Below are 26,457 nucleotides of genomic sequence, written 5' to 3' on the forward strand. Positions count from 1 at the left end.
CCGGTGTTTCTGGACTGCCTCTCTGAAGTCAGAGTGGTCCAGAAACATACTCGTTGTACGCTTGGGGAACCTGAAACGGAATTTCTCCTGCTGAGAAGCTGACTCCTCTACTGGAGGAGCTGAGGGAGAAATATCCAACATTTGATTTATGGACGCGATAAGATCATTCACTATGGCGTCCCCATCAGGAGTATCAAGGTTGAGAGCAGCCTCAGGATCAGAATCCTGATCAGCTACCTCCGCTTCATCATACAGAGAGTCCTCCCGCTGAGACCCTGAACAATGTGATGATGTCGAGGGAATTTCCCAGCGAGCTCGCTTAGGCGGTCTGGGACTGCGGTCCGTGTCAGAGACCTCACCCTAGGATCTATGAGACACCCCGGGAGGACATGGTTGTTCCAACTGAGGGGAACCAGGGGGCAATGACTCCACAGTGCCCATGGTCTGAGATACCGGTCTGGACTGCAAAGCTTCTAGTATCTTAGCCATAGTCTCAGACAGCCTTTCAGTAAAAACTGTAAACTCCGTCCCTGTCACCTGGACAGTGTTAGCAGGTGGTTCCCCCTGGGCCACCCTTAGCAGAGGCTCCGGCTGAGTAAGTGCCACAGGGGCCGAGCAGTGCACACAATGAGGGTCAGTGGAACCTGCCGGTAGTGAAGCCGTACATGCGGCGCAGGCAGCATAGTAAGCCTGTGTTTTGGCACCCCTGCTTCTTGTGGGCGCCATGCTGTTGTCTCCCCTGAGCAACCCAGGAGGGTATATAGCCAAAAATCAACCGTGCACTATACAGTGTAAAGTATAGCCTATAATCATATAATCTATAAGTACACTTCTGCACAAGTGGGGCCAGCACCTGAGGTGCTGCTTACCGGCCGCTCAAAGCGGTTGTGTGGCCACCAGAATCCCTGCCTGGGTCTCCCAGAGCTTGTCTCCCCTCTCCAGCGTCAGAAGAGCTGACAGGAATGGCTGCCGGCGTCCTGAGGAGAGGAGGGGGCCGTGGGCGTGCCCTAGAAAGTGCGGGAAACTGGTGCCCCACTGTGCACAGTGAGGGGGGTGGAGTATGCAAAGCATGCTCCAGCCCACAGTGCTGACATTCTGTACAGCGTCCCGCCCTTCCCCTGACTGGCAGGCCTGGGGGCGGGAAGAGAATGAGACTAGGCCGCACAAGCCGGGGACTAGAGTTATAAGCGCGGCCGCCGTATAAGCGCGGTCGGCGCGGATGTCCCCGGCGCACTAACAGTCCCAGCCGCGCCGCATGTATAACAATGGCAGCGGCGGTCAGCGCGGTAGTCCCCAATACACTACACACCCAGCCACGCTGCAGCGTGCGATGGCACAAGTGCGGTCAGCGCCGCGGTCCCCGGCGCACTAACACACCCAGCAATGCTGGAGTGTTTCTGTGCGCGGTCCCCACGGGGACACAGAGTACCTCAAAGTAGCAGGGCCATGTCCCTGACGATACTCGGCTCCTTACCCAGCAGAATCCCCAGGGGCTGTGGATGGAGCACGGTCTCAGTGCCTGGAGACCGATTAGGATCCCACTTCACCCAGAGCCCTAAATGGGATGGGGAAGGAAAACAGCATGTGGGCTCCAGCCTCCGTACCCGCAATGGATACCTCAACCTTAACAACACCGCCGACAAGAGTGGGGTGAGAAGGGAGCATGCTGGGGGCCCTGTTATGGGCCCTCTTTTCTTCCATCCGACATAGTCAGCAGCTGCTGCTGACTAATCTGTGGAGCTATGCGTGCATGTCTGCCTCCTTCGCACAAAGCAAAAAACTGAGGAGCCCGTGGGAGCACGGGGGGTGTATAGGCAGAAGGGGAGGGGCTTTACACTTTTAGTGTAATACTTTGTGCGGCCTCCGGAGGCATAGCCTATACACCCAATTGTCTGGGTCTCCCAATGGAGCGACAAAGAAATTATAAATTGGTTTAAAGTAAATTCAATCCGAAGGAATATCGGAGAACTGAAACCATTCAACATGAACAACATGTGTACACAAAAAACAGGGGCGGGTGCTGGGTCTCCCAATTGGAGCTAGAAGAAAAGGAATTTACGGTAAGTAAACAAAATTCCCTTCTTCTTTGTCGCTCCATTGGGAGACCCAGACAATTGGGACATCCAAAAGCAGTCCCTGGGTGGGTAAATAATACCTCATAATAGAGGCGCAACCGGCTCCGTCCTACAGGTGGGCAACCGCCGCCTGAAGGACTCGCCTACCTAGGCTGGCATCTGCCGAAGCATAGGTATGTGTTACGAGGGGGACCCGGGGAAGCGTGCCAAGATGGGAAATGGACTGCTTCCGCCGGTCAAGGTCCACTGTGCGGTGTAAGGGACCGCCGCTATGGTGGGTGAAGAGTGAGCGGGTTGCTGCTAGCGATCGTCTGGAATGTCACAGACGATCTATGTACACCGATCTGCCCTAACCCGTTAGGGTTGTATGGCACAGATCTCACGGCTCGGTGTACCTGTTGCACGGGGAAGCACAGAGGTGCCCACGCACGTGTGCCAGTGGAAGTCACGAGAATATGGCACGAGGGTAGCACAGAGGTGCCCACGCACGTGTGCTTTCAATAACCAGGTGAGTCCAATGGAGACTTGAGGAGCTCACCTGGGACAGGAACACGGCCTGTTGACGGGGGTACTGCCGGAGCAGCAAGGCAGGAACACGGCCTGCAAACGAGGTACTGCCGGAGCAGCAAGGGCCAAGCCCACAAGAGACAGTAATGCCTGAGCAGTGGCGTGGCAGCACGCTGCCAGACATCCAAACATAGAAGGACGGTCGCGCGCCGCCATGATGGCAGGGGGAGCTTTTAAGGAGGTGCAGCTCCACCCGAGGGCGGACGCGAGGCGGAGATGACGGACTTGACCCAATCAGGGTCCACAATGTCCCAGCCTGGCCAGTCAGGATTCACCACGTCACCAGCCTTGTCATCAAGCCGTGTGACGTCAGTGAGCGAATCAGGACCCACCACGCATTGCACATGCTCACCCTCCTGCCTCTGGGAAATAGAGGCGGGATCCTCGGTCTCACAATGTGGAGAGATAACGGGAATCTCACTGCTTCCCTGAGCAGTAAACCTCTGCACATTGCGCAGCCTCGCAGACCTTCGGGGCCGCTGAGCAGGAGAGTCTGCGGCAGGCCAGGAATGGGAAACCACTTCACTCCTTGTAACAGGAGAACCACTAGGTGTCACCCTTCTGCTGCCTCTCTGAGAAGGTATCTCCTGCACACTGCGCAGTCTGGCAGACCTTCGGCGCTGCTGAGCAGGAGTGCTCGTGGCAGGCAAGGAATGGGAGACTGCCTCAGTCCTTGCCTCAGGAGAGCCACGAGATGTAACAGGTATGCACCTGATAGTGTTTCGTGAAAGTGTGCAGGCTCGACCAGGTAGCCGCCTGACACACCTGCTGAGCCGTAGCCTGGTGCCGCAAAGCCCAGGACGCTCCCACGGCCCTGGTAGAATGGGCCTTCAGCCCTGAGGGAACCGGAAGCCCCGAGGAACGATAAGCCTCGAGAATTGGTTCCTTGATCCACCGAGCCAGGGTTGATTTGGAAGCTTGTGTCCCTTTACGCTGGCCAGCGACAAGGACAAAGAGTGCATCCGAGCGGCGCAGGGGCGCCGTACGAGAAATGTAGAATCTGAGTGCTCTCACCAGATCTAACAAGTGCAAATCCTTTTCACATTGGTGAACTGGATGAGGACAAAAAGAGGGTAAGGAGATATCCTGATTGAGATGAAAGGGGGATACAACCTTAGGGAGAAAGTCCGGAACCGGACGCAGAACCACCTTGTCCTGGTGAAACACCAGGAAGGGGGCTTTGCATGACAGCGCTGCTAGCTCAGACACTCTCCGAAGTGAAGTGACTGCTACTAGGAAAACCACCTTCTGCGAAAGGCGTGAGAGAGAGATATCCCTCATGGGCTCGAACGGTGGTTTCTGAAGAACCATCAGCACCCTGTTCAGATCCCAGGGTTCTAACGGACGCTTGTAAGGAGGGACGATGTGACAAACCCCCTGCAGGAACGTGCGTACCTGTGGAAGTCTGGCTAGGCGCTTCTGAAAAAAGACAGAGAGCGCAGAGACTTGTCCCTTAAGGGAGCCGAGCGACAAACCCTTTTCCAATCCAGATTGAAGGAAGGACAGAAAAGTGGGCAAGGTAAACGGCCAGGGAGAAAAACCCTGAGCAGAGCACCACGACAGGAATATTTTCCACGTCCTGTGGTAGATCTTGGCGGACGTTGGTTTCCTAGCCTGTCTCATAGTGGCAATGACCTCTTGAGATAATCCTGAAGACGCTAGGATCCAGGACTCAATGGCCACACAGTCAGGTTGAGGGCCGCAGAATTCAGATGGAAAAACGGCCGTTGAGACAGCAAGTCTGGTCGGTCTGGTAGTGCCCACGGTTGGCCGACCGTGAGATGCCACAGATCCGGGTACCACGACCTCCTCGGCCAGTCTGGAGCAACGAGGATGGCGCGGCGGCAGTCGGCCCTGATCTTGCGTAACACTCTGGGCAACAGTGCCAGAGGAGGGAACACATAAGGGAGTTGAAACTGCGACCAATCCTGAACTAAGGCGTCTGCCGCCAGAGCTCTGTGATCTTGAGACCGTGCCATGAATGTCGGGACCTTGTTGTTGTGCCGGGACGCCATTAGGTCGACGTCCGGCATTCCCCAGCGGCAACAGATCTCCTGAAACACGTCCGGGTGAAGGGACCATTCCCCTGCGTCCATGCCCTGGCGACTGAGAAAGTCTGCTTCCCAGTTTTCTACGCCCGGGATGTGAACTGCGGATATGGTGGAGGCTGTGGCTTCCACCCACAGCAGAATCCGCCGAACTTCCTGGAAGGCTTGCCGACTGCGTGTCCCGCCTTGGTGGTTGATGTATGCCACCGCTGTGGAGTTGTCCGACTGAATTCGGATCTGCTTGCCTTCCAGCCACGGCTGGAACGCCTTTAGGGCAAGATACACTGCCCTTATCTCTAGAACATTGATCTGAAGGGAGGACTCTGGCTGAGTCCAAGTCCCCTGAGCCCTGTGGTGGAGAAAGACCGCTCCCCACCCTGACAGGCTCGCGTCCGTCGTGACCACCGCCCAGGATGGGGGCAGGAAGGATTTCCCCTTCGACAGAGAAGTGGGGAGGAGCCACCACTGAAGGGAAGCTTTGGCTGCCCGAGAAAGGGAGACGTTCCTGTCGAGGGACGTCGACTTCCTGTCCCATTTGCGGAGAATGTCCCATTGAAGAGGGCGCAGATGAAACTGCGCAAAAGGAACTGCCTCCATTGCTGCCACCATCTTCCCTAGGAAGTGCATGAGGCGCCTCAGGGGGTGTGACTGACCATGAAGGAGAGATTGCACCCCTGTCTGTAGTGAACGCTGTTTGTTCATCGGAAGCTTCACTATCGCTGAGAGAGTATGAAACTCCATGCCAAGATATGTCAGTGATTGGGCCGGTGTCAGATTTGACTTTGGAAAATTGATGATCCACCCGAAACTCTGGAGAGTTTCTAGAGCAATGTTCAGGCTGTGTTGGCATGCCCCTTGAGAGGGTGCCTTGACAAGTAGATCGTCTAAGTAAGGGATCACCGAGTGTCCCTGAGAGTGTAGGATTGCCACCACTGTTGCCATGACCTTGGTGAAGACCCGTGGGGCTGTCGCCAGGCCAAAAGGCAGTGCCACGAACTGAAGGTGTTCGTCCCCTATGGCGAAGCGCAGGAAGCGCTGATGCTCTGGTGCAATCGGTACGTGGAGATAAGCATCTTTGATGTCTATTGATGCCAGGAAATCTCCTTGGGACATTGAGGCGATGACGGAGCGGAGCGATTCCATCCGGAACCGCCTGGTTTTCACATGCTTGTTGAGCAGTTTTAGGTCCAGAACGGGACGGAAGGATCCGTCCTTTTTTGGCACCACGAACAAGTTGGAGTAAAAACCGTGACCCCGTTGCTGAAGAGGAACAGGGATCACCACTCCTTCCGCCTTCAGAGTGCACACCGCCTGCAGAAGAGCATCGGCTCTTTCGGGGGGCGGAGATGTTCTGAAGAAACGAATCGGAGGACGAGAGCTGAACTCTATCCTGTAACCGTGAGATAGAATGTCTCTCACCCATCGGTCTTTTACTTGTGGCAGCCAGGTGTCGCAAAAGCGGGAGAGCCTGCCACCGACCGAGGATGCGGTTTGAGGAGGCCGAAAGTCATGAGGAGGCCGCTTTGGGAGCGGTGCCTCCGGCGGTCTTTTTAGGACGTGACTTAGACCGCCATGCATCGGAGTTCCTCTGACCTTTCTGAGGCCTTATGGACGAGGAAAATTGAGACCTGCCCGCGGTCCGAAAGGACCGAAACCTCGATTGTACCTTCCGTGGTTGAGGTCTGTTTGGTTTGGACTGGGGTAAGGATGAATCCTTTCCCTTGGATTGTTTAATGATTTCATCCAATCGCTCACCAAACAAGCGGTCGCCAGACAATGGCAAACCGGTTAAGAACTTTTTGGAAGCAGAGTCTGCCTTCCATTCACGTAGCCACATGGCCCTGCGGAGTACCACCGAATTGGCGGATGCCACCGCCGTACGGCTCACCGAGTCCAGGATAGCATTAATGGCGTAGGACGCAAACGCCGACGCCTGATTGGTTAAGGACACCACTTGCGGGGCAGATGTACGTGTTACTGCATTAATCTGCGCCTGACAAGCTGAGATAGCTTGGAGCGCCCATACGGCTGCGAATGCTGGAGCAAAAGACGCGCCTATAGCTTCATAGATGGATTTCAACCATAGTTCCATCTGTCTGTCAGTGGCATCTTTGAGTGAAGCCCCATCTTCCACTGCAACTATGGATCTAGCCGCCAGTCTGGAGATTGGAGGATCCACCTTAGGACACTGAGTCCAGCCCTTAACAACCTCGGGGGGGAAGGGATAACGTGTGTCCTTAAGGCGCTTGGAAAAACGCTTGTCTGGACAGTCTCGGTTTTTCTGTATTGCCTCTCTGAAGTCAGAGTGATCCAGAAACATATTTAATGTACGCTTTGGAAACCTGAAACGGAATTTCTCCTGAGAAGCAGACTCCTCAATTGGGGGAGCTGGGGGAGAAATATCCAACACCTGATTGATGGTCGCTATAAGGTCATTCACTACTGCGTCACCTTCAGGTGTATCTAGGTTGAGAGCGGCTTCAGGATCAGAATCCTGATCTGATACCTCCGCTTCATCCTCCAGAGAGTCCCCCTGCTGGGACCCTGAACAGTGTGATGAAGTGGAGGGAATTTCCCAGCGACCCCGCTTGGTCGGCCTGGGACTGCGGTCCGTGTCAGAGACCTCACCCTGTGACCTATGGGTTACCCCAGGGGCACTTTGCTGTTCCAAATGAGGGGGACCAGGGGTCAAGGATTGGACAGTGCCCGGGGCCTGAATCACCGGTCTGGACTGCAATGCTTCCAGTATTTTAGCAGACCATTTATCCATACTCTCAGACAGTTTGTCAGCAAAGGCTGCCAACTCCGTCCCTGTCACCTGGACAGTGGTAGCAGGTGGTTCCACCTGGGCCACCTGTAGCAGAGGCTCCGGCTGAGTAAGTGCCACAGGGGCCGAGCATTGCACACAATGAGGGTCAGTGGAACCTGCCGGTAGTACAGCTGTACAAGAGGTACAGGTTGCAAAGTACGCCTGTGCTTTGGCACCCTTGCTTTTTGCGGATGACATGTTGTCTCCTCTGAGAACAACCAGGAGGGTATATAGCCAAAAATCAACAGAGCGACCGTACAGTGCAAATGTATAGCCTATAAGCCTATATATACAGTTAGGTCCAGAAATATTTGGACAGTGACACAAGTTTTGTTATTTTAGCTGTTTACAAAAACATGTTCAGAAATACAATTATATATATAATATGGGCTGAAAGTGCACACTCCCAGCTGCAATATGAGAGTTTTCACATCCAAATCGGAGAAAGGGTTTAGGAATCATAGCTCTGTAATGCATAGCCTCCTCTTTTTCAAGGGACCAAAAGTAATTGGACAAGGGACTCTAAGGGCTGCAATTAACTCTGTAGGCGTCTCCCTCGTTAACCTGTAATCAATGAAGTAGTTAAAAGGTCTGGGGTTGATTACAGGTGTGTGGTTTTGCATTTGGAAGCTGTTGCTGTGACCAGACAACATGCGGTCTAAGGAACTCTCAATTGAGGTGAAGCAGAACATCCTGAGGCTGAAAAAAAAGAAAAAATCCATCAGAGAGATAGCAGACATGCTTGGAGTAGCAAAATCAACAGTCGGGTACATTCTGAGAAAAAAGGAATTGACTGGTGAGCTTGGGAACTCAAAAAGGCCTGGGCGTCCACGGATGACAACAGTGGTGGATGATCGCCGCATACTTTCTTTGGTGAAGAAGAACCCGTTCACAACATCAACTAAAGTCCAGAACACTCTCAGTGAAGTAGGTGTATCTGTCTCTAAGTCAACAGTAAAGAGAAGACTCCATGAAAGTAAATACAAAGGGTTCACATCTAGATGCAAACCATTCATCAATTCCAAAAATAGACAGGCCAGAGTTAAATTTGCTGAAAAACACCTCATGAAGCCAGCTCAGTTCTGGAAAAGTATTCTATGGACAGATGAGACAAAGATCAACCTGTACCAGAATGATGGGAAGAAAAAAGTTTGGAGAACAAAGGGAACGGCACATGATCCAAGGCACACCACATCCTCTGTAAAACATGGTGGAGGCAACGTGATGGTATGGGCATGCATGGCTTTCAATGGCACTGGGTCACTTGTGTTATTGATGACATAACAGCAGACAAGAGTAGCCGGATGAATTCTGAAGTGTACCGGGATATACTTTCAGCCCAGATTCAGCCAAATGCCGCAAAGTTGATCGGACGGCGCTTCATAGTACAGATGGACAATGAGCCCAAGCATACAGCCAAAGCTACCCAGGAGTTCATGAGTGCAAAAAAGTGGAACATTCTGCAATGGCCAAGTCAATCACCAGATCGTAACCCAATTGAGCATGCATTTCACTTGCTCAAATCCAGACTTAAGACGGAAAGACCCACAAACAAGCAAGACCTGAAGGCTGCGGCTGTAAAGGCCTGGCAAAGCATTAAGAAGGAGGAAACCCAGCGTTTGGTGATGTCCATGGGTTCCAGACTTAAGGCAGTGATTGCCTCCAAAGGATTCGCAACAAAATATTGAAAATAAAAATATTTTGTTTGGGTTTGGTTTATTTGTCCAATTACTTTTGACCTCCTAAAATGTGGAGTGTTTGTAAAGAAATGTGTACAATTCCTACAATTTCTATCAGATATTTATGTTCAAACCTTCAAATTAAACGTTACAATCTGCACTTGAATTCTGTTGTAGAGGTTTCATTTCAAATCCAATGTGGTGGCATGCAGAGCCCAACTCGCGAAAATTGTGTCACTGTCCAAATATTTCTGGACCTAACTGTATATATATATACACTTCAGTACTCAGTGGGGCCAGCACCAGAGGTGCTGCTTACCGACCGCTGAGAGCGGTTGTGTGATCACCAGATTCCCTGCCTGGGTCTCCCTGTGTTGTCTCTCCTCTCCAGCATCTGAATCGCTGACAGGAATGGCTGCCGGCGTTCTGTGGGGAGGAGGGGACCGTGGGCGTGCCCAAGAAAAGTGCGGGAATCTAGTGCCCCAGTGTACTGAGTGAGGAGGGAGGAGGATACAAATGTATGCTCCAGCCCTCGGCGCTGACGATCTGTGCAGCGTCCCGCCCTTCCCCTGACTGGCAGGCCTGTGGGCGGGAATAAACGACACTAGGCCGCAGAAGCCGGGGACTAAAGTTATAAGCGCGGCCGGCAATAAGCGCGGCCGCGCGGTAGTCCCCCGGCGCACTAACACCTCCAGCAGTGCTGGAAAGTGTCTGGCCCAAGCGTTCCATGTCCGGCGCACTAACACACCCAGCCGTGCTGGAAAGTGTCTGGCACAAGCGCTCCATGCCCGGCGCACTAACACACCCAGCAGTGCTGGAAAGTGTCTGGCACAAGCGCTCCATGTCCGGCGCACTAACACACCCAGCCGTGCTGGAAAGTGTCTGGCACAAGCGCTCCATGCCCGGTGCACTAACACACCCAGCAGTGCTGGAAAGTGTCTGGCACAAGCGCTCCATGTCCGGCGCACTAACACACCCAGCCGTGCTGGAAAGTGTATGGCACAAGCGCTCCATGCGCGATAGTCCCCGGCGCACTAACACACCCAGCAGTGCTGCAATGTGTGTGGCACCAGCGCTCCATGCGCTGTCCCCACGGGGACACAGAGTACCTCACAGTAGCAGGGCCTTGTCCCTGACGATACCCGGCTCCTATCCAGCAGATTCCCAGGGGCTGCGGAGGGAGCACGGTCCCAGTGCCTGGAGACCGATCCGGATCCCACTTCACCCAGAGCCCATTAAGGGATGGGGAAGGAAAACAGCATGTGGCTCCTGCCTGTGTACCCGCAATGGGTACCTCAACCTTAACAACACCGCCGACAAAGTGGGGTGAGAAGGGAGCATGCTGGGGGCCCTGTTATGGGCCCTTTTCTTCCATCCGACCTAGTCAGCAGCTGCTGCTGACTAAGCTGTGGAGCTATGCGTGGATGTCTGCCTCCTTCGCACAAAGCATAAAAACTGAGGAGCCCGTGAGCACGGGGGGGTGTATAGGCAGAAGGGGAGGGGCGTTACACTTTTAGTGTAATACTTTGTGTGGCCTCCGGAGGCATAGCTATACACCCAATTGTCTGGGTCTCCCAATGGAGCGACAAAGAAAAGTATTATTATTATTATTATAAATCTCATTGAACACCTTAAAAATGCTGTCGAGAGAAAGCTTCCTTCAAATATGAGAAACCTGGAGCAGTTTGCAACAAGAGAGTGGTCCAGAACTCCAGTTGAGAGGTGTAAGAAGCTTGTTGAGGATTATAAGTGACTGATTGCAGTTATTTATTCCAAAGGGTGTGCAACCAAATATTAAGTTGAGGGTGCCTACAAATATATCTGGCCTATTGTCAGGGTTTTGTGTGAAATTATGTCCTATTCATCTTTTTTTCTTTATTTGTTTTGTTGTTCCAATACACACAAATGAAATAAAAACAGGTGTATAACAAAATGGGTAATTGCAATAATTTTCTGGGAGAAATACTTCGTTTTCTGGAACAATAGCAAGGGTGCCAACACTTCCTGCCATGACTATATTATGCCGTAACAGCAGGGTGTACCTGTTCACACATGATTTATTCTGCTAGGAGGTGTTGGTCAGTTTTTTGTAGAACAGTGTTGGAAGCTGCACTCTCTTCCCATCAGCCTTAGGCGGTTTCTAATTGGTGCTTGATCCTATCTACCCTTTAAATTTGTAGACTTTTAGCGAGAGAGACATGTTTGATAAGTATTAGAATTCGGATCCCTTCAAAGAAAGGTACGACTTTAATTTGTGAGCTACGTACCTTCATTTTATAAGTATATTCCATATAGCAGTAATACAGTGCGGATTTCTTATATTCAATATTTGCATACATCTTAGCGCATACAAGGGCTGCTGTAGTATCATTGTGTTTGCAGACAAAATCCACTATACGGATATTACTAACAATATGTACAAATTAACGAACGTGCTATTTTTCAGGTTATAGATACGTGCTCAATTACTAATAAGATATTAGAGATCAGGGAGCACTGTGACTGCCAATACAGATCCGACCTAATGTTGGAACCCTATAGGCCACTTTACACACAGCGACATCGCTAGCTGTTGAAAGCACCCCGCCCCCGTCGGTTGTGCGTCACGGGCAAATCGCTGCCCGTGGCGCACAACATAGTTAGTCCCCGTCACACATACCTGCCTAGCGACGTCACTGTGGCCGGCGAACCGCCTCCTTTCTAAGGGGGAGGTTCGTTCGGCGTCACTAAGCGGCCGCCCAATAGAAGCGGAGGGGCGGAGATGAGCGGCCGGAATATTTCGCCCACCTCCTTCCTTCCTCATTGCCGGCGGCCGCAGGTACGATGTTGTTCCTCGTTCCTGGGGTGTCACACGTAGCGATGTGTGCTGCCGCAGGAATGACGAACAACCTGCGTTCTGCAACAGCAACGATATTTGAGATTAGAATGACGTGTCAACGATCAACGATATGATGAGTAATTTTGATTATCAGCGGTCGTTCATGCGTTTCACACGCAACGACGTCACTAACGAGGCCGGATGTGCGTCACGAATTCAGTGACCCCCAACGACATCTCGTTAGCGATGTCGTTGCGTGTAAAGCCCCCTTATGTCTGTGTGGCCTTTTACCACCACGTGGAGATAGGTCTTCTACTCTAAGGGCTCACTCACACAAGCATATAAATTGGAAGAGTGCAATCTAATAAAAAAAAAACAAAAAACAAAAAGGGTTTACATATGGACCAATGTTGTTCAAGGAGGCTGTACATATCTACATTAATTTTATCAGTTGTATTGGGCATAAGAAAAAAAAACCGCAGCATGCTGCGATAAGACTCTGAAATCTGTACTGTGCGAGAAAAAAAAGTTGGATTCCATATTGTCCATCAGTATGGCACCCGATCTTTACGGACGCATTCTAATTCTGTAAGATGGGAAACTGTAAATGGCCCTGTAAATGATTAATGGCTGCGAAGTACAAGAAGGGAATTTTGTTTACTTACCGTAAATTCCTTTTCTTCTAGCTCCAATTGGGAGACCCAGACAGTGGGTGTATAGCTACTGCCTCTGGAGGCCGCACAAAGAACTACACTTAAAAGTGTAAGGCCCCTCCCCTTCTGGCTATACACCCTCCCGTAGGAGTACGGATTCCTCAGTTTTAGTACCAAAGCAAGAAGGAGGAAAGCCAATAACAGTTTCAAAAACAAATTCAATCCGATAACAAGATCGGAGAACTTAAGAAACAACATGAACAACATGTGCACCCGAAAAACGAAACCCTAAGAACAAATAGGGCGGGTGCTGGGTCTCCCAATTGGAGCTAGAAGAAAAGGAATTTACGGTAAGTAAACAAAATTCCCTTCTTCTTTTTCGCTCCTAATTGGGAGACCCAGACAGTGGGACGTCCAAAAGCAGTCCCTGGGTGGGTAAAAAGATACCACATGAACGGGCTGTCAGACAGCCCTTTCCTACAGGTGGGCCACCGCCGCCTGAAGGACCTGTCTACCTAGGCTGGCATCTGCCGAAGCGTAGGTATGCACTTGATAGTGTTTGGTAAACGTGTGCAGACTCGACCAGGTAGCCGCCTTGCACACCTGCTGAGCCGTAGCCTGATGCCGCAATGCCCAGGACGCACCCACGGCTCTGGTAGAATGGGCCTTCAGTCCAGATGGAATCGGAAGCCCAGCAGAACGGTATGTGTGAAGAATTGGTTCCTTGATCCACCGCGCCAGGGTGGATTTGGAAGCTTGCGATCCCTTATGCTGACCAGCGACTAGGACAAAGAGCGCATCAGAACGGCGCAGAGACGCCGTGCGAGAAATGTAAATCCTGAGTGCTCTCACCAGGTCCAACAGATGTAAACCTTTTTCAAATTGGTGAACTGGATGCGGACACAAAGATGGCAAAGTGATATCCTGATTGAGATGAAAGGAAGAAACCACCTTGGGAGAAAACTCTGGAATTGGACGCAGTACTACCTTGTCTTGGTGAAACACCAGGAAGGGAGATTTGCAAGATAACGCCGCTAGCTCGGACACTCTTCGAAGAGACGTGACCGCCACAAGAAAAACTACTTTTTGTGAAAGCCGAGAAAGGGAAACCTCTTTCAAAGGCTCGAAAGGCGGCTTCTGGAGAGCAATGAGAACCTTGTTTAGATCCCAGGGTTCCAATGGCCGTCTGTAAGGAGGAACGATATGACAAACTCCTTGGAGAAACGTGCGTACTTTAGAAAGCCGTGCCAAGCGCTTCTGAAAGAATACGGATAGCGCGGAGACTTGACCCTTAAGAGAGCTAAGCGACAAACCTTTTTCCAACCCAGACTGCAGGAAGGAAAGAAAAATTGGCAATGCAAATGGCCAGGTAGAAACTCCCTGAGCCAAGCACCGAGCTAAGAATATCTTCCACGTCCTGTGATAGATCTTAGCTGAGGATGGTTTCCTAGCCTGTCTCATTGTGGCAACAACTTCATGAGATAAACCTGAGGCCGCTAGGATCCAGGACTCAATGGCCACACAGTCAGGTTCAGGGCCGCAGAATTCAGATGGAAAAACGGCCCTTGAGACAGTAAATCTGGACGGTCTGGCAGTGCCCACGGTTGGCCTACCGTGAGATGCCACAGATCCGGGTACCACGACCTTCTTGGCCAGTCTGGAGCGACGAGAATGGCTCGATGGCAGTCGGACCTGATTTTCCTGAGAACTCTGGGTAACAATGCTAGAGGTGGGAACACATAGGGTAGTCGGAATTGCGACCAATCCTGAACCAAGGCGTCTGCCTCCAGCGCTCGGTGATCGTGAGACCATGCCATGAAAACTGGGACCTTGTTGTTGTGCCGTGACGCCATCAGATCGACGTCCGGCGTCCCCCAGCGGCAACAGATCTGCTGAAACACGTCCGGGTGAAGGGACCATTCTCCTGCGTCCATGCCCTGGCGACTGAGAAAGTCTGCTTCCCAGTTTTCCACGCCTGGAATGTGAACTGCGGATATGGTGGACGCTTTGCTTTCCACCCACGTCAAAATCCGCCGGACTTCTTGAAAGGCTTGGCGACTGCGTGTTCCCCCTTGGTGGTTGATGTACGCCACCGCCGTGGAATTGTCCGACTGAATCCGAATCTGCTTGCCTTCCAGCCATTGTTGGAAGGCTCGCAGAGCAAGATAGACTGCTCTGATTTCCAGAACATTGATCTGCAGGGTGGACTCTTCCTGAGTCCACGTCCCCTGAGCCCTGTGGTGGAGAAACACCGCTCCCCACCCTGATAGGCTCGCATCCGTCGTGACCACTGCCCAGGATGGGGGTAGGAACGACTTTCCCTGTGACAATGAGGTGGGGAGAAGCCACCAACGCAGAGAGTCCTTGGCAGTCTGAGAGAGGGAGACAGTCCTGTCGAGGGACGTCGATTTCCCATCCCATTGGCGTAGAATGTCCCATTGTAGAGGGCGCAGATGAAACTGCGCGAACGGGACCGCCTCCATCGCTGCTACCATCTTTCCTAGGAAATGCATGAGGCGCCTCAGTGAGTGCGACTGACTCTGAAGGAGAGATTGCACTCCTGTCCGTAGCGAACACTGCTTGTCCAGTGGAAGCTTCACTATCGCTGAGAGAGTATGAAACTCCATGCCAAGATAAGTCAGAGATTGGGTCGGGGTTAGATGAGACTTTGGAAAGTTGATGATCCACCCGAAACTCTGGAGAGTGTCTAGTGCCACCTTCAGACTGTGTTGGCATGCCTCTTGAGAGGGTGCCTTTATAAGTAGGTCGTCTAGATACGGGATGACCGAGTGACCTTGCGAGTGCAGAACAGCTACTACTGCTGCCATGACCTTGGTGAAGACCCGGGGGGCTGTTGCCAGACCGAAAGGTAACGCTACGAACTGCAGGTGTTCGTCGTGTATGACGAAGCGTAGGAAACGCTGATGCTCTGGCGCAATCGGCACGTGGAGATACGCATCTTTGATATCTATTGATGCTAGAAAATCTCCTTGAGACATTGAGGCTATGACGGAGCGTAGGGATTCCATCCGGAACCTCCTGACTTTTACGTGTCTGTTGAGCAACTTTAGATCCAGGACGGGTCGATACGATCCGTCCTTTTTTGGGACCACAAACAGATTGGAGTAAAAACCGTGACCTTGTTCCTGAAGAGGGACGGAGGTCACCACTCCTTCCGCCTTTAGAGCGGCCACCGCCTGCAACAGAGCATCGGCTCGGTCTGGTGGTGGAGAAGTTCTGAAGAAACGAGTTGGCGGACGAGAACTGAACTCTATCCTGTACCCGTGAGACAGAATATCCCTCACCCAACGGTTTTTGACGCGTGACAGCCAAATGTCGCCAAAGTGGGAAAGCCTCCCACCGACCGAGGGTGTGGGAATCGGAGACTGCAAGTCATGAGGACGCCGTCTTGGCAACGGTTCCTCCGGCTGTCTTTTTTGGGCGTGACTGAGACCTCCAAGAATCTGAGCGTCTCTGATCTTTTTGAGTCTTTTTTGACGAGGAGAATTGGGACCTGCCCGGTCCTCGAAAGGACCGATAACCAGACTGACCCCTCCTATGTTGGGGTTTGTTTTGTCTGTGTTGCGGTAAGGATGAGTCCTTACCCTTGGAGTGTTTGATGATTTCATCCAAACGCTCTCCAAACAATCGGTCACGAGAAAAAGGCAAATTGGTTAAGCACTTCTTGGAATGAGAATCTGCCTTCCAGTGTCTCAACCACAGGGCCCTACGCAAAACAACGGAGTTGGCTGACGCCACTGCCGTGCGGCTTGTAGCGTCAAGAACAGCATTAATCGCGTACGACGCGAATGCCGCCATTTGCGAGGTCAATGGTGCTACCTGCGGGGCAAATGCACGTGTGACTGAGTCGACTTGCACAAGCCCGGCTGAGATAGCTTGGAGTGCCCATGCGGCAGCAAAAGATGGCGCTAACGACGCTCCAATAGCTTCATAGATGGATTTCAGCCAGAGCTCCATCTGCCTGTCAGTGGCATCTTTAAGTGCCGCTCCATCTTCAACTGCAACCAAGGATCTAGCTGCAAGCCTGGAAATTGGAGGATCCACTTTTGGACACTGGGTCCAACCCTTGACCACCTCAGGGGGAAAAGGATAGCGTGTATCTTTAAGCCGTTTAGAAAAACGCCTTTCCGGATAAGCGTGGGGTTTCTGGATTGCGTCTCTAAAGTCAGCGTGGTCCAGAAAAGTGCTTAATGTACGCTTAGGATATCTGAAATGGATTCTCTCGTGCTGCGAAGCTGACTCCTCTACAAGAGGAGCTGGTGGGGAAATATTTAACATCTTATTGATGGACGCTATAAGATCATTAACTATGGCGTCACCATCTGGTGTATCTAGATTGAGAGCGGTCCCAGGATCAGAATCCTGATCAGTTACGTCCGCCTCATCACCCATAGATTCATCTCGCTGGGATCCTGACCATTGAGATGAATGTGAAGGCCCCTCATAGCGAGCCCGCTTAGGTTGCCTGGGGCCATCGTCCGAGTCAGAGTCTTCACCCTGAGGTGTATGTGCCCGTCCCGGAGCTTGGAAGTAATTCAGCTGAGGGGGACCAGGGGGCAATGATTGCACAGTGTCCGTGGCCTGAAGTACAGGCCTAGCTCGCAATGTGTCAAGAATTTGTGACATAGTGAGAGACATTCTGTCAGCAAAAGCCGTAAACTCAGTTCCTGTCACCTGGACAGCATTCACAGGTGGTACACCCTGGGTCACGTCCAGCAGAGGTCCCGACTGTGCAAGTGCCGCAGGGGCCGAGCACTGCACACAATGGGGGTCAGTGGAGCCTGCCGGTAGAAAAGTCCCACATGCGGTACAGGAAGCATATAATGTCTGTGCCTTGGCACCCTTGCGTTTTGTGGACGACATGCTGTTGGCTCTCTGCAATGTGAGAGAGTCTATAGCCAAAGGGCGACCAGCGCTATGCAGTACAAAGTATTTGCAGGAACAAAATACTAAGATTACTACTGGCACAAGAGGGGGTGAGCCCAGAGGGCTGCTTACCGCCCGCTGAATAGCGGGTAAGAGGCGCAGAATTCCTTGTCTGGGTCTCCCCGGCTCCCCTCTGTAGTTCAGCGTGTCAGCAGGAATGGCTGCCGGCGTCTGTGGAGAGGGGCGGCCCGTGGGAGTTCCCAAACAAAAGTGCGGGAAACAGTGTCCCCTCTGTGCCTATTGTGAGGGCTGGAGTATGTAAAAACGACTCCAGCCCTCAGCGCTGATGCACTGACCAGCGTCCCGCCCCTCTCCTGACTGGCAGGTCTGGGGGCGGGAACGAACGGAACTAGGCCGCAAAAGCCGGGGACTCGAGTTATCAGCGCGGCCGCCGTAAAAGCGCGGCCCGCGCTGAAGTCCCCGGCGCACCACAAGTGCCAGCCGCGCCGCAGTCCCAGCGGCCGGCGCGACCGTTCCCCAAAAGTGTGCCTGCTTCAGCGAGCTGAATGAGGCCATGGCACAAGCGCCGCAGCGCTGATGTCCCCGGCGCACTACAACACCCAGCATGCTGCGGTGTGAGCGCCAAATGCACGGGGACAGAGTACCTTGAGGAAGCAGGGCCATGTCCCTGATGTACTCCGCTCCATCCAGCATCTTCTCCAGGGGCTGTAGATGGAGCACGGTCTCAGTGCCTGGAGACCAGTAAATCCCACTTCACCCAGAGCCCTGTAAAAAGGGATGGGGAAGGAATCAGCATGTGGGCGCCAGCCACCGTACCCGCAATGGGTACCTCAACCTTACAAACACCTCCGACATACAGTGGGGTGAGAAGGGAGCATGCTGGGAGCCCTGTATGGGCCCTCTTTTCTTCCATCCGACATAGTCAGCAGCTGCTGCTGACTAAAAACAATGGAGCTATGCGTGCGTGTCTGACCTCCTTCGCACAAAGCTAAAACTGAGGAATCCGTACTCCTACGGGAGGGTGTATAGCCAGAAGGGGAGGGGCCTTACACTTTTAAGTGTAGTTCTTTGTGCGGCCTCCAGAGGCAGTAGCTATACACCCACTGTCTGGGTCTCCCAATTAGGAGCGAAAAAGAAAAATGGATTGCACAAGAATGACAAATGAGGAAAAAAAAACGTCGCACTTTTCTTGATGAGAATTGGACCAATTCTTTATACATGTATGACCCCAGCCTTTAGGCTGTGTATATCCTCTCATCCGAGAGATCAACCAGATTATGCAATTGACTCTTTGTTGAAACAGTGGTCCGAGCGGGAGCAGGATGTTACTATACTGAGATCAGATTCTCATGTTTCATGCAAGAATTGCAGCACAGGCAACAAGAAGATGGAGCACTTAATTTTTCCATTTTCTCCATTGTCTGTCTCTGTGTATATCGGACAGCACTTGGAGGTCATCCAAGTGCAGTCCGATATTCTGCATGCACCCATAGACTTGAATGGATGTGCAGGGTCCAATATACGCTGCTAATCGCAGTATGCAGAACATTTTTCTCATGCTGAATTGGCATTAGAAAAAAAAAAAAAAAAAAAAAAAATCGCTGCTCGGCACTACCCAATAAAACATTGGATAGCACCCGTCTGACTTATACGCCAGTGTGAGCGTACCCTTAAGATGATTATTCAATAGCCAGAAAATCAAAGTTATTCACCTCAAGCCTGTTAACAATCTTCTTTTTTATTGCATTTTGGGCTGCAGCATTGGTAGCCACCCGCAGACCCTCTGCTGCTTCCCTAAGCCGCTGTTGCTGATCTTCATTTTCAGGATTGGCAGCAGCTCCCTGCAAGAAATAAGTATTGGTCACACAGCACAAATAAATATATCTACCAACGAGAATAATATGTCTCACTTCTTTACCTACCTTAGCAGCCTCCACCATGCGTGCAGTAGAATCGGCCAGAAGCTTGGCAGCAGCCAGCAATTTCTTGGAGTTGTCCATATCCAACTCTGCCTCCGCATCAGATCTCATAGCGTTGACCAGATCGGATGTCGCTTGCGCTAACACCCGTGCTTGCCGCACCATTTCTCCTGCAAATATACAGGTCTGTTCTAGTAAAACTAAATCTCGCATAAAGCCTCGATATATAATGGGGTCGGGAAAGTTGAGCATCTAAACAAGTTTCTCACTGTTAATGAATGTAAAGAATGTAAATCCTTGGTTCTTAACAAAAACAATGAAATCTCACACTTAAAGTGAATACCTTACAAAAGGTCATAGCTCAGAACTATCCATCCTCATGACTTTATACAATACCTTTATCTCCTGTACTCATACTAGTATACTTATTAAAAGCACTGACCTGCATCGCCCATGGAGCTGAATATGCTCTCTGTGACAGACATGATTGTATCTGTAGCCTGATCATAGCGGCCAATGGGTTCTCCGCGGCTGGCAAACTGGCGGACGTGTTGCAAGAGGTCATTGAGGGCTTGACTGACCACACTGGCGGCTGCGCTGACTTGCTTTAATAGTTCAATATCTTCTGTGGCAGATTGGCAGGCTCGCACACAGTTCTCAACGGAGCGATCCACCAATTTCCCAGCTTCAATGAGTTGCTCTTGACATACCGGTGAGCTAATAGTAGGACTAACCACCTACAGGGGAGACAAAGGATTAAGCCTTAGCGTATTTTATGGCTTGCAAAGAAAAAGAGACATTTGTTGCATTATGAAAGAAAAATAAAATAGAAAAAGATAAGATGTCCTAAAAGTTGAATTCCTGAATGTTATTCATCAGTAGAGATGTTACAGGCCTGTGAATTGTAAGTTACATCTGTCTGACATTTTTATCTTGTGACAGCCGGCAAAGATTTGACACAAACTTGTACCAACACCCAGGCTTAAACCTTGTGCCTGGTTTAGTACATTTGCTGACATTATTAGCATTTATTATGAGCCAAATGTATCTTCTTCCAAGTAATGGTAGTCTCCTATGGTAGAATTAGGTATGTTCTACACTGACTGACCCTCAAAGTGTCAAAAATGGGGCAAAAAGTTAAAACCATATTAAAAAACTAACAACTGCTGATGGGAATTTATGTTGTTATGTTCACATTAGGTTAATGTCATCAAGCCATAGCAGAACCAAGAGAGCTCTGCCCAAAAGTCTCGAATTATAATGGGGTCGGGAAAGTTCCTGTTGGGGTGGTGGGATTTTGAAGGCCATCAGAGTGTTGAGGTAGTTCTTCTAAAATAATTCAGAATGCCGGATGAAAATGGGAAAAATAAGTTTACGCAGCAGGTATTGACCACCAAATAATCAGAAAATGATCATTACATTATATACCGTATTTTTAGTTTTATAAGACGCACCGGATTATAAGACAAACCCCAAATTTAGAGATAAAAAAGGTAAAAAAAAAAAAAGAAGATGGGGTCCGTCTTATACTCCAGTGTTGTCTTACCAGAGGGAGGCAGAAGCGGTGGCGGAGCAGAGTCACAGGAGGCAGAGGCTGTGCTGGCAGCCGTGGCAGGTCAGAAATGGTGCCGGCGAGTCCATAGTGGCAGTGGTGTCAGCGGCGGTTCAGAGGTGACAGCGGCGGATGAGTGGTGACAGCGGCGGATCAGTGGTGACAGCGGCGGCAGCAGCAGAGTCGGGTCAGTGACAGCGGCAGGTCAGTGGTGTTGCAAGCCAGTGCGGTTCAAATGAAGGCGCCCAGAGCGGCGCGTGTGCAGAATGAGCTCTTATGCAAGAGCTCCATCTGCACATGCGCTGACTCCCAGCGCCATTATTTGAAACAGGGACCGCGGACAGATTGGGACACTCACCGCACAGCCACCGCAGTCCACACAGCCACCCGCCTGCCCGCACAGAGTGGCAGCCAGCAGGCCGCCCACCCGCACAGAGAGGCAGCCAGCCGCTGTCACCAACAGGCACCCGGCTGCTCACACACAGAGTTGCACAGACAGCCCCCCCTCCCCGGTAAGCTATATTCGGATTTTAAGACGCAACCCTCATTTTCCTCCCAAATTTGTGGAAGGAAAAGTGAGTCTTATAATCCGAAAAAATACGGTATATAAATTTTATATAAAGTCTCGTATAGAAATTATATTTATGCTTCTGACATCAGTTCCAGTGTCCCAACTTGTTGGGTTTGGTTTCTTTCCTAATTTTTCCCATATGAAGATTTATAAAGCCTTGCTTTAATAATAGAGATATACAATGGCTCGCTCACCTTGGCACATGCCACTAACTGGGAGGTAGAAAGTGCACATTGAGTAGCAGCAGCAATGACCCTGTTCTGTAGCACTGTGTCTTCAGTTACTTGTGCCACATTCTTGGCCTTCAGGACCAACATGGCAGCTGCGTTGGCTACAGCTTTTGCCAAACTCATTAACACATCCTACAAAATAGAGGACATAAGAGGTGTAATTAGGAAGCAATCATAGGAAAAAACACAGCATCAATCTCAATATGTCATAATTACCTGGAATCGCTCGTCTGCTTCGCTCTCTCCAATTTGTCGTAGCAGGTCTCCACTTGCCTGCCCTATACTGCCGGCTGCTGTAAGGACGGTCTGACGGGGCTATTTAAGGAAGAACAAACATTTACATTTCATATACATCTTGACAACCATCGTTTGTCTCATGGAAGTTACATTTTATCTTTTTCATTGCTCGGTTTGCTTGGATGTTACCAGAAGCATCAGCACCGATCAGATAATGTCAGAACAAGCTATTTTAACATTCATGGCTTATTTTTATTAATTTTAAAAATGTTGTCTGATGAAACACAGGATATGTGATGACTTGTTGCTCGGTGTGATTCTAACTATGGGAAAGTGCACAAATCAGCAGAATGGGATATTATTATCCTGGATAGAATAAAGCAGCAGTGCACATATGCTTGACCGCCACTCCATTTACTCCCTATGGGCTGCCCTCAGCTTTATCCGTCAGCCCCATAGAGCAGTTGTCGGTCTGCCAACCTGCAACTCCTTTTTAATGGGAATATACATTCCACTCTGTTAGACCCCCACCAATCAGCAAGTTATCACTTATTCTGTGGCTAAGGGTGCTTTCACATTAGCGTTTTTTCAAACGCGGCATGAATGAGTTTTTTGCCGCAAAATCGGATCCTTTACAAATGTGTTGTCAGTTCAATGCATTTGAAATGGAATTGCGTCAAGATGCAGTTACATGCGGTTGCGTGCAGCACACACTGCATCTGTTGTTTTGCGCTATTTTACCGTGTTTAAAAAATGCTACTTGATGCGTTTTTGACCTCGGTCAAAATACTGCATCTCACCGGATCCTTGCAGTGGTACCTGCAATGTAGTTCAATGAGCGCCGAATCCTGCTCTACCGGAAGTCACCGCATTCTGATAGGCAGAAACCTGTTGACTGTACTGAGCATGCCCAGAAAGTAGTTCCTTCCCCCATGCTTTCTAATACAGCAAAGCTAGATCGGTGACAGAAGACCAGGATCGTGGAGGGGTGAGCGGGAGTAAAAAACATAGACCCTATGTGTATCTGTGTATTTATTTCTAATAAAGTATTATTTCTCTGTGTGATATCTTTTTTTTAATCCTTTATTGAAGATTCTTAAAAGCCGGGTCAAATTTGGCCTGACATTAAGAATATCTGGCTTAATACCACCTGGTAAAAGAACATTGGTATTAACCCCTTATTACCCAGCGTGCCACCCACCACCAGGGCCGTCCAGCGGTTGGATACAGCGCCAGAAGATGGCGCTTATATGAAAGCGCCAATTTATGGGGCGGCTGCGGATTGCAATTCGCAGCAGAGGAAGGGGTGGGGGGGGGGGGAGAAAGCTTGGGTCACCCTGCGCTGCAGATTCCAATCCCCAGCTGCCTAGTTGTACCTGGCTGGACATAAAAATTGGGCAAAGCCCACGTTGTTTGTTTTTTGTTTTTTTGTTTTTTTTAATTATTTCATGAAATATTTAAAAAAGGGCTTCCCTATATTTTTTGTTCCAAGCCGGGTACAAATAGGCAGCTGGGGGTTGGGGGCAGCCCGTACCTGAATACTGTACCTGGCTAACATACAAAAATATGGGGAAGTCAATGTCATTCTTTTTTTTTTTTTGTTATTTACCCTTTCCATTGCCAGTGAAGGTAACACCAAGCGGTGGGGGTTATCAGACAGTAGCTGCTTGGGTTAGCAATAGAAAATTAAGCGGGTGCCCACGCATTTTTTTTTTACCCCTAACCCTAGGGTTAGGATGTGTTCAGGTTTTTGTTTTGTTTTATTTTTTAATGAATTAAAAAAAAAAAAAAACACGACATGGGCTTCAACCATCGAGCACCCGAGCATTTTACTGCTCCCTCATCCCTACTCCTGACCACACAGCCAGCAGAACAAGTAATCAGAGCAGCTGACTCCAGTGTCGGCCGATTACTTGATCTGTGCCCCGATGCAGCCATCGCAGCGTGTGCGGGCTGTGTGGTCAGCTGAGTTCAGCCGGCACTGGAGTCAGCTGATCTGAACTCAGCTGACCTCACAGCCTGCAAATGCTGCGATGGATACAGCGGGACACAGAACAAGTAATCGTCCGACACTGGAGTCAGCTGATCTGATTACTTGTTCTGCTGGTATGAGGTCAGGAGTTCAGCTGAATTCAGATCAGCTGACTCCAGTGCCGGCCGAACTCAGCTGAATTCCACAGCCCGCACACGCTGCGATGGATGCAGCAGGACACAGAACAAGCAATCGGCCAACACTGGAGTCCTCAGCTGATCTGAACTCAACTGAACTCCTGACTACACAGCCCGCACACGGTCACAAGTGATCAGCAAGAGGCAGTGACTGCTGTTATTCTGCATCCATCGCAGTGTGTGCGGGCTTGTGAGATCAGGAATTCAGCTGACTCCCGATCAGCTAACTCCAGTGCTGGCCGATTAAATTCTGTGTCCCACTGCATCCATCGCAGAAGCCATAAAAAGTAGAAGAATCCGGTAAAATAACAATTGTGGTTGCATGCGTTGCACATTCAATCCACAGGATCCAGTCATATGCGTTTTTTTGCTGACCGGCAAAAAAACGCTGATGTGAAAGCAGTGATACCTTGTTTCAACTGGACGTCTCCTTTGAGGGATTTTCTCAAAAATAGCCAACTCAGTCTCAAACTTCAAACAGAGCAGTACAGTACATGATTTGTGTGTATCCCATCAGTGGGACTCCCAGTGATCCGTCAAATATCATCTAGTGGGATGACTAGTTGGGATTTTGGGAACACCCTTTTAATGCCATTAGAAAATAATCATTGTCTGCACTAAGCAGACTATAGAGAACTAAAACCAATCTATATGGCATTGGAAAATGTTTGAAGAGCTGTCTGCCTTAAAGGAGTTGTCCAAGATTAGCAAAAAAAATGGGTTCACTACTTGATCCCCTACGTTACACTTCTTTGGCAGTGTTTGGTATTGCAACGCAGCTTCATTCAAGAGAATGAGGATGAACAGTAATACCAAACAAGACATGAGAAAATGCGAAGGTTCTTGGTAACACACAAGTAAACGATCCGTACTCAGAACATTTTATCTACACAGTTTTACAATAGTTCCTCTTCTCTCCCTTACAGAAATACATGTTTTAGAACTGTACTGTCTGGTAACTTCTGAGGCTCTACCTCTCCAGAAGATGGCTGTACGGCTGTAAGCAGATCAGAGACGGCTCCGGCCAATGTCCTCGCTGCTCCTAATAATTTTTCTCCACTTCCAACTTCATCCTCCATCAGAGCAGCCAACAGTTTTACCCCCTTGGACATCTCCGTCAGATTGGAGGAAATAGTGGTAATTGCACATCCCACAGCAGTGTAGTCAGTCTCTGATGGATCACCTAAATGGAAAAAAGAGAATGATATATTATCCACACAGAAACGTACTACCACAATGATGTGCAATAGATAATTATACACTAAAAAGAGGAGAAATCAGGATGCTGGTAACCAGCACGAATGCTAACGAGCAGACTGATATAGGCAGTGTATAGGTGCTAGTTATGGAGCAAGTTCACTTCGCAATGATCAAAAAGAGTTCATTTGGACAACTCCTCATGTCCTTATTGCGCCATCCTTCTACACACACGGAACATGCCGACGACCAACAATTTGAAGGACAGAAAAAAATTATGTTGAATTGCTCAGCAATAGGGAAGAGATCAGTAAAGGATGACCAAGTGTTCAGCAGATCATTGGCCTATGTAAATGAGCCTTAAAGGATATGGACACTTATTGGTGGCAATTGTGTTCTGTAAATGCATGTATTTTAGGCTAAGAATTTTAACCATTGGGCTATTTTGAACGTAACGAGTTTACAGTCAAATAAGTAAGTGAGCGCTACCTCTGGCTGGCCTAACCTTATCTCTCTTCTCCTGGAAGATCTTCAACTTAGGGGTACTTCTCACATAGCGAGATAGCTGCGGAGTCACAGGTTTTGTGACGTACCAGTGACCTCATCAGCGATCTCGCTGTGTGTGACACTAAGCAGCGACCTGGCCCCTGCTGTGCAATCGCTGATCGTTACACACTGTTCTGGTTCATTTTTTGCTCATTGGTCTCCCGCTGTGCAACACACATCGGCGTGTTTGACGGCGGGAGAGCAACGAGCACAGATTCTGTATAAGCAGCGTACGCTGGTAACCAGGGTAAGAAGGGAATTTTGTTTACTTACCGTAAATTCCTTTTCTTCTAGCTCCTATTGGGAGACCGAGACAATTAGGGTGTATAGCTTCTGCCTCCGGAGGCCACACAAAGTATTACACTTTAAAAAGTGTAACCCCTCCCCTCTGCCTATACACCCTCCCGTGGATCATGGGCTCCTCAGTTTTGGTGCAAAAGCAGGAAGGAGAAAACTTATAAATTGGTCTAGGGTAAATT

The 26,457-nt window shown here is 50.1% G+C and overlaps 1 protein-coding gene across 2 annotated transcripts in view; it reads right to left on the minus strand.

Moving 5' to 3' along the window:
• Positions 1-26,457, minus strand: part of TLN2 (talin 2) — a 406,458-nt gene that overhangs the window by 149,967 nt on the left and 230,034 nt on the right. For both annotated transcript variants that reach the window (XM_075345523.1, XM_075345524.1), the window contains exons 17-22: positions 25,210-25,418; positions 22,046-22,144; positions 21,794-21,961; positions 19,919-20,213; positions 19,480-19,646; positions 19,270-19,398 (exon numbers count right to left, since the gene is read on the minus strand). In XM_075345523.1, coding sequence (XP_075201638.1) covers positions 19,270-19,398; positions 19,480-19,646; positions 19,919-20,213; positions 21,794-21,961; positions 22,046-22,144; positions 25,210-25,418 — 1,067 coding nt within the window. The remainder of the gene's footprint in view (positions 1-19,269; positions 19,399-19,479; positions 19,647-19,918; positions 20,214-21,793; positions 21,962-22,045; positions 22,145-25,209; positions 25,419-26,457) is intronic.

This window comes from Anomaloglossus baeobatrachus, chromosome 4 (assembly GCF_048569485.1).
Source record: "Anomaloglossus baeobatrachus isolate aAnoBae1 chromosome 4, aAnoBae1.hap1, whole genome shotgun sequence".
Classification (NCBI taxonomy): domain Eukaryota; kingdom Metazoa; phylum Chordata; class Amphibia; order Anura; family Aromobatidae; genus Anomaloglossus; species Anomaloglossus baeobatrachus.